At 33.3% G+C, this 22347-nt stretch overlaps 1 protein-coding gene across 2 annotated transcripts; it reads right to left on the reverse strand.

Moving 5' to 3' along the window:
• Window positions 1–16744: 16744 nt before the first annotated feature.
• LOC103834119 (pectin acetylesterase 7) lies at window positions 16745–22347 on the reverse strand. 2 transcript variants are annotated; one of them, XM_009110178.3, is made up of 13 exons: window positions 22131–22347; window positions 19548–19660; window positions 19341–19423; window positions 18968–19097; window positions 18776–18855; window positions 18568–18654; window positions 18360–18484; window positions 18111–18171; window positions 17949–18002; window positions 17767–17844; window positions 17581–17686; window positions 17183–17328; window positions 16745–17058 (listed from the first exon to the last, which is right to left on the reverse strand). In XM_009110178.3, exons 2-13 carry the CDS (start codon window positions 19657–19659, stop codon window positions 16945–16947), a joined length of 1176 nt encoding a protein of 391 aa, XP_009108426.1. In that variant the 5' UTR covers window position 19660; window positions 22131–22347; the 3' UTR covers window positions 16745–16944. The 2 variants fall into 2 exon arrangements, with proteins under 2 accessions (XP_009108426.1, XP_033132804.1); XM_033276913.1 differs by having other exon boundaries at window positions 19548–19671; window positions 22131–22243.

Below are 22347 nucleotides of genomic sequence, written 5' to 3' on the forward strand. Positions count from 1 at the left end.
TTAATGCTTTCTTGTTTTTACTTTTTTTGCCAAGAAATCATTTGTATAGGATGCATAACTTGTAACCTTTTCCACTTTCATTCATGAAATATTAACATTCCTAGCAAAAAAAAAAGTGTCAAGCATGAATACACTTATTTATGGCCCAACGAGGAAGCAATTGCCAACGGCACACAATTTGTCTGTCCTTTTTTGATCAAGGTTTGTCTTTCATCAAAATTTTAAATATTGAAAATTAAAAAATTTTAGAATTTTAAAATTAAAACTTAACTAAATTGAAATTAAATTATTTAAAACTAAAAATACATAAATTCTTGATATAGCTATAATTTTTATTAAATAAAATTTTGTAAACAGAAATAATTCCACCTTCAAAATCACAGATCAAGATCAAGTATTATTTAGATGATAAATGTCAAATGTGGAAGACACAAAAGTAGTCGGCGTCACATGTACAGATAACGCTCACGTGGATAAATTGTTGAACCACGTAAGAGTGGTAATAGCAATCCGTAATTTTCATTATTAAAAAGGCAAAAAATCTAATTCATATCTCCATAGTCAACAGTCAATAGTGTGAAAGTAAAGACATTCTTTTATAAGAAATATATGTGAGTACATGAGTAGTTTATTATCTTTATTCATTACTCTACAAATGAGGCTAAAGTTGTCTTTCTTTGATAGGATCCTAGAACAACAAAGCTCTCTTTGCCTCATTTCGCCGTTACAAACCAGAATTTTTTCTTCTCTCTCTTCGTATTCTTTTTCTTTTCGTTTTCTAACAGTAAGTCTTAGTTTTCTCCTTCAAGATAATATGATAAGGGTCACCGTGTAGCTCGGATTCGCTTGATGCAGGCCGGGAACCAATTGTCTAGCACATCCACGAAGTTTTACTTGCTGGTTTGTGAGAAAGGATTGGATCCCGCCTTGCATCAATTAAATCGGAGCCCTGATGGTGAAATGAACAAAAACCAAGAATTCAATCAGATCTTGGAAGTATATATGCACTCTTTTCTCCTTCTACTTCTCCTCCATATTCATTTTTTTCTTATTATTTTGATATTTAATTTTGTTTTCTTTGAATCTTAAATCTTTTTGTTTTCAAAATTTCCTTTGATTTAACACTAAAAGGGTCTTTGATTTTGTTTGGTTTAAGCTATAAGGTTTCCCCAAATCAAGATGCTGGTATCACCGTTGTACACTAGAGATTGTTGGTTTAATTACCTCTCGATTCAATTATTACATGCCCGATAGAGATAAAGATAAAGAGATTTGTTCTTGAGAATGTCTAGGGTTTATGATTTGGTTTTAGTTTAAATAGGTTGCAATGATAAAGATTCAAGATGACCTGTTTAATTCGTAAAAGAAAAATAGATAAATAGTTAAAGTTAGTTTACTAAATTATGTTTGGTTTTGTTGAGATAAATCTTTTGGCGATTTTGTTTCTTAACACCTGAGAAGTGAAGAAGCACAGTTACAAACACATTTATTTTTGTTATATACACTGTGTATTAATTATTGAGGAAATTAATTTGATAATCCATGTATGTCCGTACATATATGGGAAGCAACGAAGTGAGTTTTTATTGCAGACATGTGTAACGAAGAACAATTTATTTTGAATATATGTATAATTTTGAATTTCGAGTTGTGATTTTTATTATTGCTAGAGTTGTAAATTTCAGCTGAAGTAACAGAATCAATACAATTAGTACCGTTCGTGCGGAATAAAGCAGTTAGTATATTATGATAGTGGAAAACAAACTTAACCGAAACAAAAAATGGATTTAAATATGACTTGTAACTTTTGTTGGTTGCTTTGATCATGCATTTAATAGCTAAACTGGTTAGTTGTTTGACGATGCATTTCATCTGCAGAATCATACTATTTATCTTATATATCTTCTGGTTTCTTTATAAATTTTTTAGTTAGATCTATGTTACAATGTGTACAACCTCGCTAATGGTAACTGGATTTGAGCAATTTGGTCAAAAGTTCTCCTTTTTTTTGTCAATGGACAGGTTTCTTATTTTCAGCTGCCACTCCTTAGTTGTAAAATGTATTTTAAACGTTACTTAATAATAATAAATGTAAATCAATTTTGGAAGATCTTATTATTGACTGATGGCAGAAGATTCTCCTCCTTTTAAAAGTGATATTTATTTATAGTGAGTAGTGTTGGAATTTTAGTTTTTACATTAGTGATCAATTATCATAGAAGTGTTGGGATTTTTGCAAACAAAAGAAAAACAAAGAAAGCATCATGTGATTCAAGCGTTTTCTTGTTAGGCCATCAAGTTTCACTTTCAAGCTCAACCTAAACCTTATATTCTCTTAGAAACATACGGTCTTACATTTTTACAGCCCAATATAGTTTATTTTATTTTATTTGAACTGATCCCAGTATAGTTTATTCCGTTGGAAGTTTTAAGAGACATTCTCAACTTAGAATTGTTCCAGTATGACTTGTAGATGATTAATTAGGTCTATGTTGCATGGAAACTCGGTTGAAGGTACGTTTCACATTTCAGAAACGTTTCGGAATCTCTCGGAAACTCGCGGAAACGCATTGAAAACTCGTTTCTTAATAATTTCAGTTTGGAAACTTAGTGAAAACTTGCGTTTCTATTTTGGAAACTCGTGTTTCTGTTCTGGAAACGTTAGAACTTTCCAATTGGTTATAATTTGCGGTTATGATATTTATTTTAGTTAAACTATTTAATATTTAAGTACTGGCTTTTTATTATTTTGAATTTTTTATATGATTTTGATGTTTAGTGATGACTTATTTTTTTGTATGATTAAATAGAATGGTTATTTGTTTATTTATATTCTAAAATATACTAAACATAAGATGACAAAAAAAAAGATACACTAAACATAATAAAAATGTATGGAAATATTAATCAGTTACATATATATAGACGTTTCTAAAACGTTTCCAAAGCAAAAAAAAAAAAAAAATCACGTTTTCACGTTTCGAAACGTTTCGTTTCCACGTATCCGTTTCTGTTTCCATGCAACCTAGATTTAGGTATTTAGGATTTATATTTCCTTTAATACCAGTATACACTTAAATTAGCCTAATTCTTAATATTTTGTAATTTATTTAAGTTTTCATAAAAAAAAAAGAAAAAAAGACAGAAAGTAAAAAACAAAAGAGAAATCTTGAAAGAGGTAAAACAAAGTGGCGCTTTTTACCATAATTTCGGATTTCACTTTAATCCTTTTCTCCACCAAACCTTCAACCAATATCAATGGCGATTTAGGGTGAGTGGAGAATCCTTGTATATATTAATCAACATTGTATATATTTCAAATTAACTTTTTCGCTTTATTTCCTAATATTAAAACTGAAATATAAATTTATACACATGTAATAAAATTTAAAATGATTTTTTTCTAAATTACTTTCATCAAAATTTTAAATATTTAAAATTTAAAATTTATAGAATATTGAGTACAGATGGTTTTTAAAATTAAACTTAACTAAATTGAAATTAAATTATTTAAAACTAAAAATACATAAATTCTTGATATAGTTATAATTTTTATTAAATAAAATTTTGTAAACAGAAATAATTCCACCTTTGAAATCACAGATCAAGATCAAGTATTATTTAGATGATAAAAGTCAAATGTGGAAGACACATAAGTAGTCGGTGTCACATGTACAGATAACGCTCACATAGATTAATTGTTGAACCACGTAAGAGTGGTGATAGCATTCCGTAATTTTCATTATTAAAAAGGTAAAAATTCTAATTCATATCTCCATAGTCAACAGTCAATGGTGTAAAAGTAAAAATATTCTATTATAAGAAACATGTGTCAGTACATGAGTGGTTTATTATCTTTATTAAATACCCTACAAATGAGGCTAAGGTTGTCTCTCTTTGATAGGGTCTTAAAACAAAAAAGCTCTATTTGACTCATTTCGCCGTTACAAACCAAAACTTTTTCTTCTCTCTCTTTGTATTATTTTTCTTTTCGTTTTCTATAATAGTCAGTCTTAGTTTTCTCCTTCGAGATAATATGATAAGGGTCACCGTCTTGCTCGGATTCGCTTGGTGCAGGTCGGGAACCAATTGTCTGACACATCCACGAAGTTTTACTTGCTGGTTTGTGAGCAGGGATTGGATCCCGCCTTGCATCAAATGAATCGGAGTCCTGATGGTGAAATGAATAAAAACCAAGAATTCAATCAGATCTTGGACATATATATGCACTCTTTTCTCCTTCTCCTTCTTCCTCCATATTCTTTTTTTTCTTATTATTTTGATATTTAATTTTGTTTTCTTTGAATCTTAAATCTTTTTGTTTGCAAAATTTCCTTTGATTTAACACTAAAAGGGTCTTTGATTTTGTTTGGTTTAAGCTATAAGGTTTCCCCAAATCAAGATGCTTTTTTCCGAAATCAAGATGCTGATATCACCGTTGTACACTAGAGATTGTTGGTGTAATTACCTCTCGATTCAATTATTACATGCCCGATAGAGATAAAGATAAAGAGATTTGTTCTTGAGAATGTCTAGGGTTCATAATTTGGTTTTAGTTTGAATAGGGTGCGACGATAAAGATTCAAGATGACATGTTTAATTCGTAAAAGCTAAATAGTAAAAGTTAGTTTACTAAATTATGTTAGGTTTTGTTGAGATAAATCTTTTGGCGACTTTGTTCCTTAACACCTGAGAAGTGAAGAAGCACCGTTACAAACACATTTATTTTTGTTATATACACTGTGTATTGATTATTGAGGAAATTGATTTGATATTCCACGTATATGTGTAAATATATGGGAAGCGACGAAGTGAGTTTTTGTTGCAGACATGTGTAACGAAGAACAATTTATTTTAGATTTATGTATAAATTCAAATTTAGAGTTGTGATTTTTTTTATTGTTTCTAGAGTTGTAAATTTCAGCTGAAGTAACAGAATAAATACAATTATTACCGTTCGTGCATAATAAAAGCAGTTAGTAAATCATGTTAGTGGAAAACAAACTTAACAGAAACAAAAAAAAATGGATTTAAATATGACTTGTAAACTTTGTTGGTTGCTTTGATCATGCATTTAGTAGCTAAACTGGTTAGTTGTTTGACGATGCATTTCATTTGCAGATTCATACTATTTATCTTATATATCTTCTGGTTTATTTATAAACTTTTTAGTTAGATCTATGTTACAATGTGTACAGAATATCTTCTGTTAGAAACATACGGTATTACATTTTTTATGTTACAATGGACATGCTTCTTATTTTATAAAAGAGAACATTTTACAAATTGCTCAAATCAACCTAAACTTCTATATTCTGTTAGAAGCATACGGTATTACATTTTTACAGCCCAATATAGTTTAGTTTATTTTATTTGAACTGATCCCGATATAGTTTATTCCCTTGGATTTTTTTAAGAGACATTCTCAACTTAGATTTGTTCAAGTTGGACTTGTAGATGATTATTTAGGTATCTAGGATTTATATTTCCTTAAATACCATTATAGCCTTAACTTAACCTAATTAATCTTAATATTTTTTAATTTATTTAAGTTTTCATAAAAAAAGAAAAAATAAACAGAAAGTAAAAAACAAAAGAGAAATCATGAAAGAGGTAGAACAATTGCGCCCAAACCAATCTCCTCCAAGCCCTCAAATGCGCCCCATGGATAGTACAATTTATGAAGAATTGAGGAGTGGTTCTTTTGTGGCTTTTGGTTTTTATTATGTTTGTTTTTCAATAAGCTCTGTGAGCGTTTCTTTGAGTTTTTATCTGGTTATTGTTTTGCTCGTAATATGGTTAAGTGGAGGCTGTTTCCTAGTTGTTTTATTTGATTATGAGTATGGTTTATGGAATAATATTGGTCCTTTTGGTGGTTATGTTTTTGTCTGGATTTATTCTTGGGATGGGATTAATGCTGATGTTAATTATAAGATTGGTATGGCTATTAACATAAGGACAATACGTTTTGAGAGGGATTTTCTGGTGCTGTGGCATGTATGTTGGTGTAAGGAGGATCGTGGTTCAGTGGAGATACAGTGGATAATCGGGAGATTAATAAGGCACAATGTATCGCGTGGACGTCAAGTATGCTCTTTGGTCTCATTAAACCAAAGACAGAAGCTACATTATATATACAAGATTGGTGTTAGTAATCAGGAACGTAGTAATTCGATGGCTACGTTATGGATTGCACCTTGGTCTCAGGGAAAGATTTTCGGTATATGGGATAAGTGGATGAAAAGTCCACGGGCTACAAGGTTTTTATTTTTTCCTTATCGAAGGATCAGTCCGAGGATTTGGTGGAGAGTATCAACATACGAGAGGGAGAGTATTAAGGTTTCAAAGGAGCTGGTATCGAATTTTTGTTTGGTTTCTACGGAATGGGGGATGAGATTTCCGGGTATCATTAAACCCAACTTCAATAGCTCTAGAGAGCCTTTCTTTACATTTTTAAAATGAGAGTACTTAGCTGGAATTGTCGAGGAATGGGAAGTAAATGGACTACAGCTTATTTAAGGGAGATATGGCATAAATATAAGCCGGATTTTTTATTTTTATCGGAAACAAAACAGGAGTTTGATTTCGTTCAAAAATATCAATCACATTTTGGATTTGATAATTTAGTCACAGTTGATCCTGTAGGGCGGAGTGGTGGTTTGGCACTTTACTATAATAATAACTATCAGGTTAATGTTTTATACTCAAGCAATCGGATGATAGATGTGGAAGCAGTGATTCTAGGAAAATCGGTTTATTTGACTTTTGTATATGGAGATCCCGTCAAAGAGTTGAGGGAACAAGTATGGGAACGTTTAACTAGATATGGACTTTCAAGATCGGAACCGTGGTTCATTATTGGCGACTTGAATGAAATTACAGGAAATCATGAAAAAGAGGGTGGAGCTCTTAGGAGTGCAGATTCATTTGTTCCTTTTAATAATATGATTAGAAATAGTGGATTGCTGGAATTTCCAGCTAAAGGAAACAAATTATCATGGCAAGGGAGAAGAGGTAAAGGAAAAGGGGCAGTAATGGTGAGATGTCGCTTAGACCGTGCCCTAGCTAATGAGGAATGGCACACGCTATTTCCATGTTCTCATACTGAATATTTAGGAATGGTGGCATCTGACCACCGACCTTTGGTGGCTTTCCTTGATGATAAAGTTCTAAGGAGAAAAGGTCAATTTAGATTTGATAAGAGATGGGTTGGTCAAGAGGGCTTAATGGATTCAATTACAATGGGATGGTCGGAATATAAGGAAGGAAGTGAGAATGGTATAGTGGAAAAGATTAGTAATTGTCGTCGCCAAATTGGAAAATGGCGTAAAAATAATCCCCCTTTTGGAAAGGATAAAATTGCGGAGTTGCAGAAGGCTCTAGAGGAGGTACAAACTGATGATACTAAGTCTCAGGAGGATATATTGGAGGTGTCCAGGAAGCTACAAGAGGCATATAAAGATGAAGAGGAGTATTGGCACCAAAAAAGTAGGAATATATGGTATTCATCTCGGGATCTTAATACAAAATTTTACCACGCTTTGACTAAGCAACGAAGAGTACGTAATAGGATTGTTGGATTACATGATGTAGCTGGAAATTGGATTACAAAGGATAATGGAGTTGAAAAAGTAGCGGTAGACTATTTTGAAGAACTTTTTAGTACCACTTCTCCATCTGAGTTTGATGATTTTCTGTCGGAAATAACACCAGGAATCACTCCTCAGATAAACCGATGGTTATTGAGAATGGCAACTGAAGTCGAGGTTAGAGAGGCTCTATTTATGATGCATCCTGAAAAGACACCAGGACCGGATGGCATGACTGCTCTTTTCTTTCAACATTCATGGCATATTATTAAAAATGATTTGGTAGAGATGGTGAATAATTTTTTGGTTTCGGGGGAAATGGATCCAAGGTTAAACATTACTAATATTTGTATGATTCCAAAGACAGAACGGCCTACAAGGATGACGGAGTTGCGACCAATCAGTTTATGTAATTTGGGGTATAAAATAATATCGAAGGTTTTGTGTCAACGGTTGAAGGTCTATTTACCCTCTCTCGTTTCGGAGACTCAATCGGCGTTTGTGGTAGGGCGTTTGATTTCTGATAATATTCTTATAGCTCAGGAAATGTTCCATGGTTTAAGGACAAATAAGGCGTGTCAAGGGAAGTATATGGCAGTTAAAACGGATATGAGTAAAGCGTACGATAGGATAGAATGGTCTTTTATTAAAGCATTATTGGAGAAGATGGGTTTCCATCAGCACTGGATTAAATTAATGATGGAGTGCATCTCCTCAGTTCAATATAGGATTCTGCTAAATGGACAACCACGGGGACTCATTGTACCACACAGAGGTTTACGACAAGGAGATCCGTTGTCCCCTTATTTATTTATTTTGAGTACTGAGGCATTGATTGCAAATATTAAGAAGGCGGAGAGAGGGAAACAATTAACAGGGATTAAGGTAGCCAGAGCTTGTCCATCGATTTCACATTTGTTTTTTGCGGATGATAGCTTATTTTTCTGCAAGGCTCAAAAGGAAGAATGTCACACTATTCTAAGGATCTTAAAAGAGTATGAGGTGGTTTCTGGACAGTTGATAAATTTTGAAAAGTCGTCGATTCAATTTGGACACAAAATTGAGGAATCGGTCAGGCAGGAGCTAAGAGATATTCTGGGAATTCAGAATTTGGGGGGAATGGGATCTTATCTAGGTTTACCGGAAAATATTGGGGGCTCCAAGATTCAAGTTTTTGGCTTTGTGCAGGATCGTCTAAACAGCAGGGTCAATGGTTGGACTTTTAAGTTTTTCACGAAAGGAGGAAAGGAAGTGATTATTAAATCAGTGATTACGGCATTGCCGAATCATACGATGTCGTGTTACCGTTTACCTAAGGCAACCACAAAAAAACTGACGAGTGCGGTGGCACAATTTTGGTGGAGTCCTGGGGGTAGTTCAAGAGGTATGCATTGGAAATCATGGGATAAAGTTTCCGTCAGTAAGGAAGAAGGGGGTTTAGGTTTTAAGGATATAACAGACTTCAATACCGCAATGCTTGGTAAGCAGTTATGGAGGCTGATAGAAAAGCCAAACACTTTATTCTCTAGAGTTTTCAAGGGGAGGTATTTTCGGCATGTCTCACCTCTTGAACCGATCCGTTCATACTCTCCGTCCTATGGTTGGAGGAGTATTGTATCTGCTAGATCTCTGGTAAGCAAAGGACTAATCAAACGGGTGGGAACAGGATCTTCTATATCAGTATAGAACGATCCTTGGCTCCCAACCACTCGCCCGAGACCAGCCAATAAAAATCAACATCATTTGTATCCCGATCTCACAGTGGCTTCACTTATTGATCCCACTTCGCGACAATGGAATTCGCAGGTCCTACGGGATTTGGTAGATCCTCAGGATGTGAAAATCATAGAAAGTATACCACTGAGCAGACATCAGATGGTCGATAGAGACGGATGGCATTTCACACACAATGGAAAATTCACGGTTAAATCAGGATACCAGGTGGAGCGAATTTATCCGGACAGAGAACGACCACCATTATTGATGGGACCAACAGTTGACGTTCTGAAGGCTTTTTGTTGGAAAATCAGGTGTCCACCAAAAATAAAACATTTTCTTTGGCAATTGGTTTCAGGGTGTGTGGCAGTTAAGAAGAATCTGAAGGCGCGAGGAATGCAAGGTGAGATAGGTTGTGCAAGATGTGGAGCGGAGGAGGAATCGATTAATCATGTATTTTTTGAATGTCCTCCAGCACGTCAGGTTTGGGCTCTTTCCAAGATTCCAACAAATCGAGCCGTCTTCCCAACGAGTTCTCTTTTTACGAACATGGATCATCTTTTTTGGCGGATTGTCCCGCAGATGGAAGATCATCAGTTTGCTTGGATACTATGGTATATTTGGAAAGGAAGAAATAATAAGGTCTTTAGTAATTTGGATATGGATCCTAAGGATACTCTTAAGTTGGCAGAAACGGAATCGACATTCTGGGCAGATGCACAACTTTTGAATGAACAGAGAACGGGAACACAGGTACAGGTTACGTCTCATCCATCAATTCCCGGACGATGGTGTTTTACAGATGGCTCGTGGAAAGAGGGTGATACTTTCTCTGGTCAAGGTTGGTTTAGTTCTTTAGAAGGCTTTGAGGGACTGATGGGCGCAAGGAACGTCCGAGCTACTTTAACCCCCTTGCATGCAGAGATGGAGGCGCTATTATGGGCTATGGAATGTATGCGAAATTTAAGACAATTTCAGGTTACATTTGCAACGGATTGTTCTCAATTGGTGAAGATGGTTTCGGAACCAGAAGAATGGCCAGCTTTTGCAAGTTATTTGGTAGATATTCAGAACCTGAAGGAGAGTTTTATACGATCAGAGATCATTCATGTACCAAGAACGCAAAATACGAAGGCGGATAGTCTAGCACGCAGTGCCAGGATTCAGCCGTCTTTCGTCGTTCACATGGATCAACATCTCCCAATTTGGTTTTCAGGGTCAATATGAGTCTGTAATGTTGTCGACAAAAAAAAAAAAAAAAAAAAGGAAGAGGTAGAACAAAGTGGCGCTTTTTACCCTAATTTCTGGTTTCATTTTAATCCTTTTCTCCACCAAACCTTCAACCAATATCAATGGCGATTTAGGGTGAGTGGAGAATCCTTGTTTCTTCATCCGAAATTATAGATGTTTTCGACTCTACTTGTTTTTTTTTTTTTTTGCCCTGATACCAACTACTTGTTTATGGGAAATTACGTTTATCGTGGTTATTATTGTGTTGATACTGTTACGGTACGAGGATTATATGTGAAGACGTCTACTTCTTTTTTTAATCAACATTGTATATATTTCAAATTAACTTTTTCGCTTTATTTCCTAATATTAAAACTGAAATATAAATTTATACACATGTAATAAAATTAAAAAATGAAAATTTTCTAAATTACTTTCATCAAAATTTTAAATATTTTAAATTAAAAATTTATAGAATATTGAATATGGATTTTTTTTTAAATTAAACTTAACTAAATTGAAATTAAATTATTTAAAACTAAAAATACATAAATTCTTGATATAATTATAATTTTTATTAAATAAAATTTTGTAAACAGAAATAATTCCACCTTTGAAATCACAGATCAAGATCAAGTATTATTTAGATGATAAAAGTCAAATGTGGAAGACACAAAAGTAGTCGGTGTCACATGTACAGATAACGCTCACGTAGATTAATTGTTGAACCACGTAAGAGTGGTGATAGCATTCCGTAATTTTCATTATTAAAAAGGTAAAAAATCTAATTCATATTTCCATAGTCAACAGTCAATGGTGTAAAAGTAAAGATATTCTTTTATAATTAACATGTGTCAGTACATGAGTGGTTTATTATCTTTATTAAATACCCTACAAATGAGGCTAAGGTTATCTCTCTTTGATAGGGTCTTAAAACAAAAAAGCTCTCTTTACCTCATTTCGCCGTTACAAACCAAAACTTTTTCTTCTCTCTCTTTGTATTCTTTTTCTTTTCGTTTTCTATAATAGTCAGTCTTAGTTTTCTCCTTCGAGATAATATGATAAGGGTCACCGTCTTGCTCGGATTCGCTTGGTGCAGGTCGGGAACCAATTGTCTGACACATCCACGAAGTTTTACTTGCTGGTTTGTGAGCAGGGATTGGATCCCGCCTTGCATCAAATGAATCGGAGTCCTGATGGTGAAATGAATAAAAACCAAGAATTCAATCAGATCTTGGACGTATATATGCACTCTTTTCTCCTTCTCCTTCTCCTCCATATTCTTTTTTTTTCTTATTATTTTGATATTTAATTTTGTTTTCTTTGAATCTTAAATCTTTTTGTTTGCAAAATTTCCTTTGATTTAACACTAAAAGGGTCTTTGATTTTGTTTGGTTTAAGCTATAAGGTTTCCCCAAATCAAGATGCTTTTTTCCGAAATCAAGATGCTGATATCACCGTTGTACACTAGAGATTGTTGGTGTAATTACCTCTCGATTCAATTATTACATGCCCGATAGAGATAAAGATAAAGAGATTTGTTCTTGAGAATGTCTAGGGTTCATAATTTGGTTTTAGTGTGAATAGGGTGCGACGATAAAGATTCAAGATGACATGTTTAATTAGTAAAAGCCAAATAGTTAAAGTTAGTTTACTAAATTATGTTAGGTTTTGTTGAGATTAATCTTTTGGCGACTTTGTTCCTTAACACCTGAGAAGTGAAGAAGCACCGTTACAAACACATTTATTTTTGTTATATACACTGTGTATTGATTATTGAGGAAATTGATTTGATATTCCACGTATATCCGTAAATATATGGGAAGCGACGAAGTGAGTTTTTGTTGCAGACATGTGTAATGAAGAACAATTTATTTTGGATTTATGTATAAATTTAAATTTAGAGTTGTGATTTTTTTTATTGTTTCTAGAGTTGTAAATTTCAGCTGAAGTAACAGAATCAATACAATTATTACCGTTCGTGCAGAATAAAAGCAGTTAGTAAATCATGTTAGTGGAAAACAAACTTAACAGAAACAAAAAATGGATTTAAATATGACTTGTAAACTTTGTTGGTTGCTTTGATCATGCATTTAATAGCTAAACTGGTTAGTTGTTTGACGATGCATTTCATTTGCAGATTCATACTATTTATCTTATATATCTTCTGGTTTATTTATAAACTTTTTAGTTAGATCTATGTTACAATGTGTACAGAATATATTCTGTTAGAAACATACGGTATTACATTTTTTATGTTACAATGGACATGGTTCTTATTTAAAAAAAGAGAACATTTTACAAATTGCTCAAATCAACCTAAACTTCTATATTCTGTTAGAAACATACGGTATTACATTTTTACAGCCCAATATAGTTTAGTTTTTTTTATTTGAACTGATCCCGATATAGTTTATTCCCTTGGATTTTTTTAAGAGACATTCTCAACTTAGATTTGTTCAAGTTGGACTTGTAGATGATTATTTAGGTATCTAGGATTTATATTTCCTTAAATACCATTATAGCCTTAACTTAACCTAATTAATCTTAACATTTTTTAATTGATTTAAGTTTTCATAAAAAAAGAAAAAATAAACAGAAAGTAAAAAGCAAAAGAGAAATCATGAAAGAGGTAAAACAAAGTGGCGCTTTTTACCCTAATTTCTGGTTTCACTTTAATCCTTTTCTCCACCAAACCTTCAACCAATATCAATGGCGATTTAGGGTGAGTGGAGAATCCTTGTTTCTTTATCCGAAATTATAGATGTTTTCGACTCTACTTGTTTTCTTTTTTTTTGCCCTGATACCAACTACTTGTTTATGGGAGATTACGTTTATCGTGGTTATTATTGTGTTGGTACTGTTACGGTACAAGGATTATATGTGAAGATTCTTCTTCCCCCCCCCCCCATTTAAGAGAAATATGTTGATACTGTTTCTCTTTTTTGTCCTCTTTTTAGATGTTAGTCGCCTTAAAGATGCATTATCCTCTGCAAATCACCATTCTTAGAGGAAACCATGAAATTTGTCAGGTAAATTGCTTTATCATCTGATTGCTCTGTTTCCACTTCAACATTCACCTTCTGAGGTTAAGTACTATACAACATCGTCTCTCCTTGCCATTTTCCATCGTTTAGATCTTGGCTCATTGGTTGGCACAAGGTTTTTCTTAACAAATTTTGTTCTTTGCTACAACATACATTTTTTGCGCATTTGGTTAATACTTTCTGTCATCTTACTTTTATATCTGACGCATGGTTTCCTTCTTTTTATTTTGTCTGGCAGATCACTCAGGTCTATGGATTTTACGATGAATGTCTGCGAAAGTGAATCTTCTGAAAAAGATCTCTATTTTGTAGATACTGGTAACTTCGTGCAAGTAATTTGTATCATCATTAGAATTACTCTTCTCCTTATTTTTCCGGTTGCTACATGTGTGCCAGTGTGGTAATATGTCAAAATTGTCTTATATTTTCTTTTCCTTCATGTCCTTGCTGTGCCTATTAATCCTTCAAGCTTATGATTACTTGCTTGTAACATTGTTCTTATATTGTATTATCTGACACATCTGAGTTTGAAGCTTATTAACCTCTACATAGATATGCATTTAATTATTCAACTCATCCGTTATCTGTTCCTTACGAGGCTTAAGATTATTTTCTCACTATTATACTTTATATAGGAGCAAAAAGTGGTGACTATTTTCAGTGCACCAAACTATTGTTACTGTTTTGGGAACATGGCTTTGATTCTTGAGGTTGATGACTGCAGGAACCACACCTTCACTCAGATCTTTCCTTAAAGCTTGTATGCCTTCTCTGACAACGAAATTAGTGTAGAGAAAAAAAATTAACTAAAGTAAAAAAACTGTGAGTGCAGTTTGAACTAGTGTTATGCAGTGCCGGTGAGTATGATGTTGTTTTGACCGTTTATTATAATCTGTGAGCTTTCTTTTTTGGCTTCTAAAAGGGCACCACTTTGACACTTGGGTTTGTGTCATGGTCTTTAGTAGTCATGATATGGTACTAGTTCAGTACTTCTTTAGGTGCCATCTCTTTTATTAGGAGTTACTTATGGTCAAGGCTTTTATAATCAATATTGATGACATGACATCCGGTTTCCGTTTTATAATGATACATTAGCGACTTGCTTGAAGATATTTTCATGGATAAACTAATAGATTCTTTAATTTGCATATGTTAAAGTGATAAAAGAGATTGATGTTGGTTTTTCCACAGGTTCTTCTGTCGATATGTTCATTGCTGACAGATCCAAACCCTGGTGATCCTCTGGTTCCAGAAGTAGCTCACACCTACAAGACAGACCGTAGCAAGTACGAGAGCACTGCCCGATCCTGAACCTAGAAGTATGCAATGGGATGATGATGATTGGCAATAATTATCGCACCAGTACATTGCGCATTGTTTAAGAATATGAGAAATAAGATTGAAAAAAACTGAGTGTGGTGTTTGCTTGGTTGCTTTATTGGTTCTATCATCTTAATACATGTGTTGGTTGGTGTACATGAGCTTTATATTGAGACATTTTGAGAGCTTGCAATGCTTTAAAGCCAATAATTGGCTATTATGATTATGTTGAGTCTCTCTCTCTCTCTCTCTCTCTCTCTCTCTCTCTCTCTCTCTCTCTCTCTCCTCTCTCTCTCTCTCTCTCTCTCTCTCTCTCTCTCTCTCTCTCTCTCTCTCGCTCTCTGATATGAATGAAGAATATAAGTGAGCTGCTTATTTGTCCTTTTCCAAACTGAAAGAAGGAAGGATGGAAACAAAAAACATTGACTGAAAGAAGGAAAGATGGAAACAGAAAACATTGAGTTTGGTATTAAGCCACGAGCGAGTTCTAGAACTTCTAACCACAAAAAAATCTTAATAATTTACTTCTACTTGTCGTTCATTGATGATAATAATGGAAGGATTTCCTCTTTGATTCACCATCTCATGACTGAACTCGGCATTAACGAGCATATGGTCGACTCTATAATCCTCACACACCATGATCTTGAGCTGCTCCAACATAGCAGTAGTTTCTAATATTACCATCCGACCACACCTTTCTTTGTCTGCCAAGAAACTCCAGTGATCACTGCAACTTGACATCCATACACCAGATTTAACAGATTAGAACCATGTTGTATTGATATATAGAAGAGATGGTTACGTCAATGAAGAAGAGAGAGATACAAAGAACGAACGAGAGAAAGATTGTGGGAAGAGAAAATCATGGGAGAGAAGATACTATGAGAGATTTAGGATAGATTTAATGTAGATTTAAGAAAAATATATTTACGAAAAATATGAAAGTTTCTATATTTTCGTGATTTGCCTATAATATGTATTCTAAGTATAGCAGAGCACTGAAGAGAGGAAGGGAGGTTTATTCTTCGGTACACGTATGATAAGGTAAAAGGCATAACAAGTTATGACACGTAAAAACGAAAAGATATTTCATAGAGCCGTGGTTATAAGTCGTAATAAAACTACATCTATACTAAAGACATCTTGCTATAATATTACCTGACGAAATCTAGCTAAGATCGAATATAGAAGAAAGTTTTGTTTGTACTCTATATCCAAGATAGATCTATGTATAATATTTAGAATCCGATTTCTAGAGTAAGTAGATGGCTAGAATGAGTATTCTATCCATAGCTAGAACATAAAATAAAATATTTTTCCACTATTTTTAAAAAAAAAATATTTAAACATATAAATAGTTATAGTAATGTATCCAATGGTTTTTATATTTTTATATTTTTAAAACTTATTTTACTATTTTTTCACTAAAGAAGGGTAAAACATGTCTAAAATGTCTAAAAGTATCAAAAATCTTACGTGGACAGATAAAAATTAAAAGTGTCTCTTTTTTCCAATTCTCCCATTTTTCTGATATGAAATAGTTTCTGAGATTTTTACTTTTTGTACATAAAAGAACCTGCGCCATTCTCACTCAGCGACAAGAAGAAGATAGATATCTTGTTACTTGAGCCGATCATATTGCTCTGTTTTTTCTTCATTTTGCTATTTAATGTTCTGTAGCTAGCTTCTCCTGGAAGGTTCATCTATGTTTTGATTTAGGTTCTTAGTGAAATACAACTTGTAACAGGTAGCTTGATCAGTTTCAGAGATTACAAAGCAACAACTCTTATAATTCTTCCAGGCCTGGAACTGAATTAAACGAACACATGCTGAGATGAGTTGTTCACCAAAACGGATAAGTTGTAGACTTTTCACATTAAACTTCATTAATACAGGAAATAATAATCTTAAAATGAATGTAGAAATATACTTTTTTATTCAGTTTTAATGCAGTTGTATTAACCACCTCTTACTCCTCATCAGTGGTAATTTTTCTTATTAAAATAAAAAATGAACACTTTTGCCATATGGTTTGAGAACTATTCGTCAGTCGAGATTGCAGGACAAGTAGGGTTGCAAATCGGCGACGGGCAGTCTATCTTCTGGAATGCACTCCGGCCATAAAACCAGTTTCCCACTGCTTGTGAAATTTTCTGCAGAAAAAGAAAATACTAAAATAAGCCCATTATCAAAAAAAAAATTTAAAATACGAAATTAAAATGATACGTAAGATTAGAACAAAAACGGTTACAAGTACTATTAATTATGTTTTATTACCGAATTGGCGACTTGGGGACCTTTGGCACCGGACCAAGAGGCGGCGCTTCCGCCTTGGCAATGAGCATGACACGAGTCCAAGAACAGTCCTCTTGACGGGGTAGAGTGAACCGGAGACAATGCACGCATCATCTGATCCCTAAACCCTGAGATGCTTAAACCAACCCGGTTTAGTCTTGTTATTAACTACCAAGCCAAATCAACTTGTTTCAAACTGAACCGAAGCTTTTGAACCTAAACCATACCATATCGGTTCAAACTAGATTCGGTTTATAACAATGAACTATTTTTGTAAAGCAACTTAACTGAAACCAAGCTAAAATCTGGATTAAACAAATGTACTTGTTCACCCATTACAAACTCGAAAATGAATAATTCGTTTTGGTTGTGGAAATTACCTTGGACGGTTTTGAGCTGAGCGGCCGTACATTTCTTAAGATCAAGCTTACAGTTCTTCCACTCCTTACGCTTATCAACAGCAGTTGGCGCCAAAACATTCTTGATCTGAAATATTTACCATACTAATTAAGGAATATATGTTTTGATCTTTATATGTGCTTATTATTTAATGTAATGTACCAGACCTGCCAGGAATCGAAGGCGGCATTAATGACAAAGAGTGGTGTTCGCATGGAAGGAACAACGTTTTGCGGGAAGAAACACTGCAAACACGATAAAAAAAAGAACTCATTAACGTATGTTGTTCCATGGATGTATGCAAAAGATAATGCCTGCCCGGTCAATGATGATAATTTAGTATACGTACGAGTTCTGGTTTCATTTTTGATGTGCATGAAACAGGAAGACTCTTTGCAGATCCCTACAAAATGGTTTTAAGCAAGACAGACTTTATGATATCTCCTCATAATTTATTAATTTATGAGGATTTACAAGTGTGAGATACTAAAAGATAAGAGAGAAATTGTACGTGGAGTGCGACGACTTTACTGTAATACGTTTGGATGTATGATCCTCCTGAGATATCCGTACTGTTTCATAAAATCAAATTAGATGATCCATAGTTCCATTAGTTGATGTCGATTAGATTATGATTTTAGGCTCTACGTGTAGAAGATGAGCTATCCGGTTTGCAGTTTGGCTTTGGTTCGGTTTGTTTGTATTTTACGGTTTTTGTGGCGGTCCTTAAACCTTAACCATATAATGTAAGTTCACCTACCCGTGGATAAAGTAACCGGCGTCAGAAACACATTTGACTCTAGCAGTTGGGGGAAGTATGGCTCGGAAAGTGTCACAGTGTAGAATTGCGGCCAATGCTCCGGCTGAACAACCGGAGAGTATCGCCTGAAAAGTTTTATCAAACTCACTAAATTAATAAGATCTTTAATTTGATTTAAAAGAAAAGGATATGTCAAAATATATAATACATTTTGAGCGTTTTTCATTCCTTTAGCCATAAGATCATCAATCACTGCACGCCAAACTCGTGCACCTCGAAAGAATAGCTTATTCGCCTGATCAATATTGAATGTTGAATATGAAATTGATTATGACAATGAAAATTTAAAGTATTAAAAGATAAATTAAACAAACAAAATAATCTTTATAGATATCTTAATTTAGTTGCTAAATTACCGGATTAACGGCTTCTACATTGCCGGTGAAAGATGATCCATCGCAATAACGTACTTTGATTCTATTCCAATTGTAAAAATCTGAAGAAATAAAAATGAAGTACAGTTTTCAACACCATAGATTCATCAACTCTCTGAAAAAAATAATCGTTTCAAAATTGAATTGTTTTAAAAAAAAGAAACTAATTTAGACCTGGATTAGTGTTTTGTTTGCCGCCCAAGATACCGGAGAAGCCAAAGTCTTTGTTCATGAATTTCGATGAACCCTTCATTGTATTCTTACGCGCACTACATGAAGCTACGTCCGTACACCATCCGCCTCCCTATCGCATAACAACATTTACACACACCTAATTTTAATCGATTCAATTTAAATTAATTTATCTATATATTTTGAAAATTCCCACTTGCAGTGAAATAAATTAATAAGCATTGGATCTGATTAGTAACGATCTCGCAGCAATTCAGAACTACGACATAATTCAATCATTTAACTAGCCAGACATTATTAGTACAATACAAATAGTAATGATTCTTACTACTAATCGAAACCTATTCTTGGTTACCTCCATATGAACAATCCAGTTGTTAACCCCCGAACCAAACCCTTTGTCGAAATGATAAGCCGGAGCACTCCCATCCAAACACACTACAAAAACATCGGAAAAACAACAACTATATATTCTCAAAAACATGATTCATCAATTATCCAAGGCAATTCAATGAAATTTATAAGAATGAATACTTAACTCGTTATTAAAAAAACATAGTACCTGCTCCCTTGGCGACGGCGCTTTGAAGATAAGTGATGGGAACGGCTCCGGTTCCAATCACCACCACTGCCAAGACTAACAGACTCGACCAACATTGCTTAAGCTTCTCCATTCTATAATAATATTTTTAAAATATATAGACAACCTTGCAATTCAGTTAGAATTCTTATAACAATTTGTATTTTATTCTTTTATATGAATTTAGCCGAGTTAATAGTGGATTTCTGAAGAATTTCAGAGAGACAGAAGATTTATTAGATTTCTGTAAATGGTCTAAAACAAAATAGAGTACTACTTTATGATAGAAACAAGCTCATCTACTTCCCAAAGCTGTCACAATCGACATAACGTACAATAAATAGGATCCCCAATCATTCCAAGTATTGGTAAATTAAAATATTACCTAAAATATGTATCGATCATATACATTTGGATTGATATAATCAATAAATTTGCATCAACCATAAATATTTCCATCGGAATATTATAGTTATTATCTTCACATTCATACACAAAAAAAAAAAGATTATGGTTATAATATGGTATAAATTTGGATTGATCCACATAAAACATGAACCTCCTCGTCCAAGAACAACTCTGATCAGGATCATCGACAAAGAAGTAAGGCACAAACTCAGTGCAATCAGAAAAAAAAAAAAAGAGATTATAGCTATGATCTTGTGCTCGCTCACAGAATGGTTTGCCACTAGACTGTTAGCTAGCAGCTTAAACCAAAAAGAGAAGTTCAATCGCTGTTTTATATTTATTTGATTCAATTATTAGCTACTAGCTGTACAGAAAAAGATTTTTTTGGGTTTGAATTAATTTTACATTCTATTCAAAAAAACATTTGGATTTATCCCTTATATACTAAAGCGCAAGTCGCACGTCCAATCCTAACATGACAAGTGGAAAACTTAAAAAAAAAAATGAAAAATACAAAAAGCAAAACACGTTATTGTTTGCAAAATTTGGAAGTCCTCTATATACTAAAGCACAAGTCACTCAACCAATCTTATTGTGACACATGGAAAATATTTTTTTTAATTCAATAAAAACTAATTAATCATCAACATAATAATTAAAATTTAAATCCATTACAAAATCAAATAACTGTATAAAATAACTATCTCTGTAAAGAATTCTACGTTCCCTATTTTCATGGCATGATTTCAAACTAATTATTCTCAGAAAAAAATCAAATAAGTAACTTTCTTTCTTTTTCTATCTTCTCCGAATTTCTCTGTTTTCATCCTCTTTTGTTATCTTTCTTAATCTCCAATTGTTTCGTTTTTTTTTTGGTTGAGTGTAGCATCAAGACTCGACATAACTTTATGCTTTCTTTTTTCAGTCAAAGTTATCTTTCTCTACTTCTCAGAGTAATACTGCTATTATTTTTGTATGATTGTGTTTGGTTTAGTCGTTAAAAAAAGGGTTTGGTTTTGTTTGAAGTGTTTCTTATGGATTATTTAAAAGAAGAGGAATGAGCAACAACACTGCACAAATATATCTAAAAATCAGACTACGGAATACTAAAGGTAAATATTTAACACATCTCTTTTTGTTTATGTGGAAAGTTCTAATCTCATTGTTAATTTTTTTAATGTTATTAAGTTGGGTGAACTTTTCAGTTTATCATAGATATATGACAAAGTAAAACTAACTGACCTTGCCATTAATAAACGTGAAGATGGCATATTGTGATGTTGTGTGTGACGAGATTAAAGGTAATATGGTAAATAGAGGTAGTTTAGCTTATTATTGCTGTTAGTTTTTCGTAGATTTACTACCCACAATTTCTAGAACTATTTCCCCGTACGTAGTACGGGGTCAAACACTAGTATAATCAATAAATTTGTATGGATCATATGTATTATGTGGTAATGCGATATGTGTTCAATTATTCTACTATTCTACAATCTAGATGGAAATAAACTACATTGTCATTTACCAGAGAAAATAAAATTCTGTTTGAAAAAACCAATAATATATCCCACTTGTTTTAATATTCCACTAATCCACACTTTTATACATCCAACATTCATGTGCATATTTTATTAAATAGATGTTCTGCTTTTTTCTCAGAAAAACTTTATAGTAGTTATCGGTAATTATTATCTTTGATCAGAGTTTAATCCATTATTTCAAATTTTATTCTAGAGACTATACATAAACCATTGGTGACCATTGTATTGCTTTAGTCCCTTTTGTTAACAACATTTCCGTTGCTAGTATTAGCCTATTACGTGTTGTCATTTTGAGATTTCACACCATATTGTCTCTCACTGCGGAAGATAATTAAACATTAGTGAACCTCGATCACATCAATTACCAAAATAACTTCCGATCACATCAAGTGATAAGAAACTTTGTTTAATTTGCAGGCTTCTTGATGCATAAATGGGTTATGTGATAACTAACAAGACTAGAACCAAATATATCAACTTAATTATATTTATAACACCGTAATTAATTCCATGAAATGATAATGGTCTGTGAACAGATCAAATTGCAGAACTATAAAACCAAAGAAGGATAAAATAAATTCAAATAAAAAAGGAATCCACAAATATGAAGCTTTACCTTATGAAATGGAGTCCTTCAACTTCTTCTTTGATTAGAGAGAGTTTTTTTTCATAAAAAAGCTCTTTGGTTTATGAATGGATACAGAGGAAGATGAAAGAGATAGATTTAAAAGTCCATGGAAGCCAGCCATTGTTGTCGTTTTCATTATATAAGTAGATCCACATGTTACAACTTTTTAATTTGCTTTTGTTTATACTTTTGCTTTAATTTGCTT

The sequence above is a fragment of the Brassica rapa genome, chromosome A08 (assembly GCF_000309985.2).
Source record: "Brassica rapa cultivar Chiifu-401-42 chromosome A08, CAAS_Brap_v3.01, whole genome shotgun sequence".
In the NCBI taxonomy this organism is placed as follows: Eukaryota; Viridiplantae; Streptophyta; class Magnoliopsida; order Brassicales; family Brassicaceae; genus Brassica; species Brassica rapa.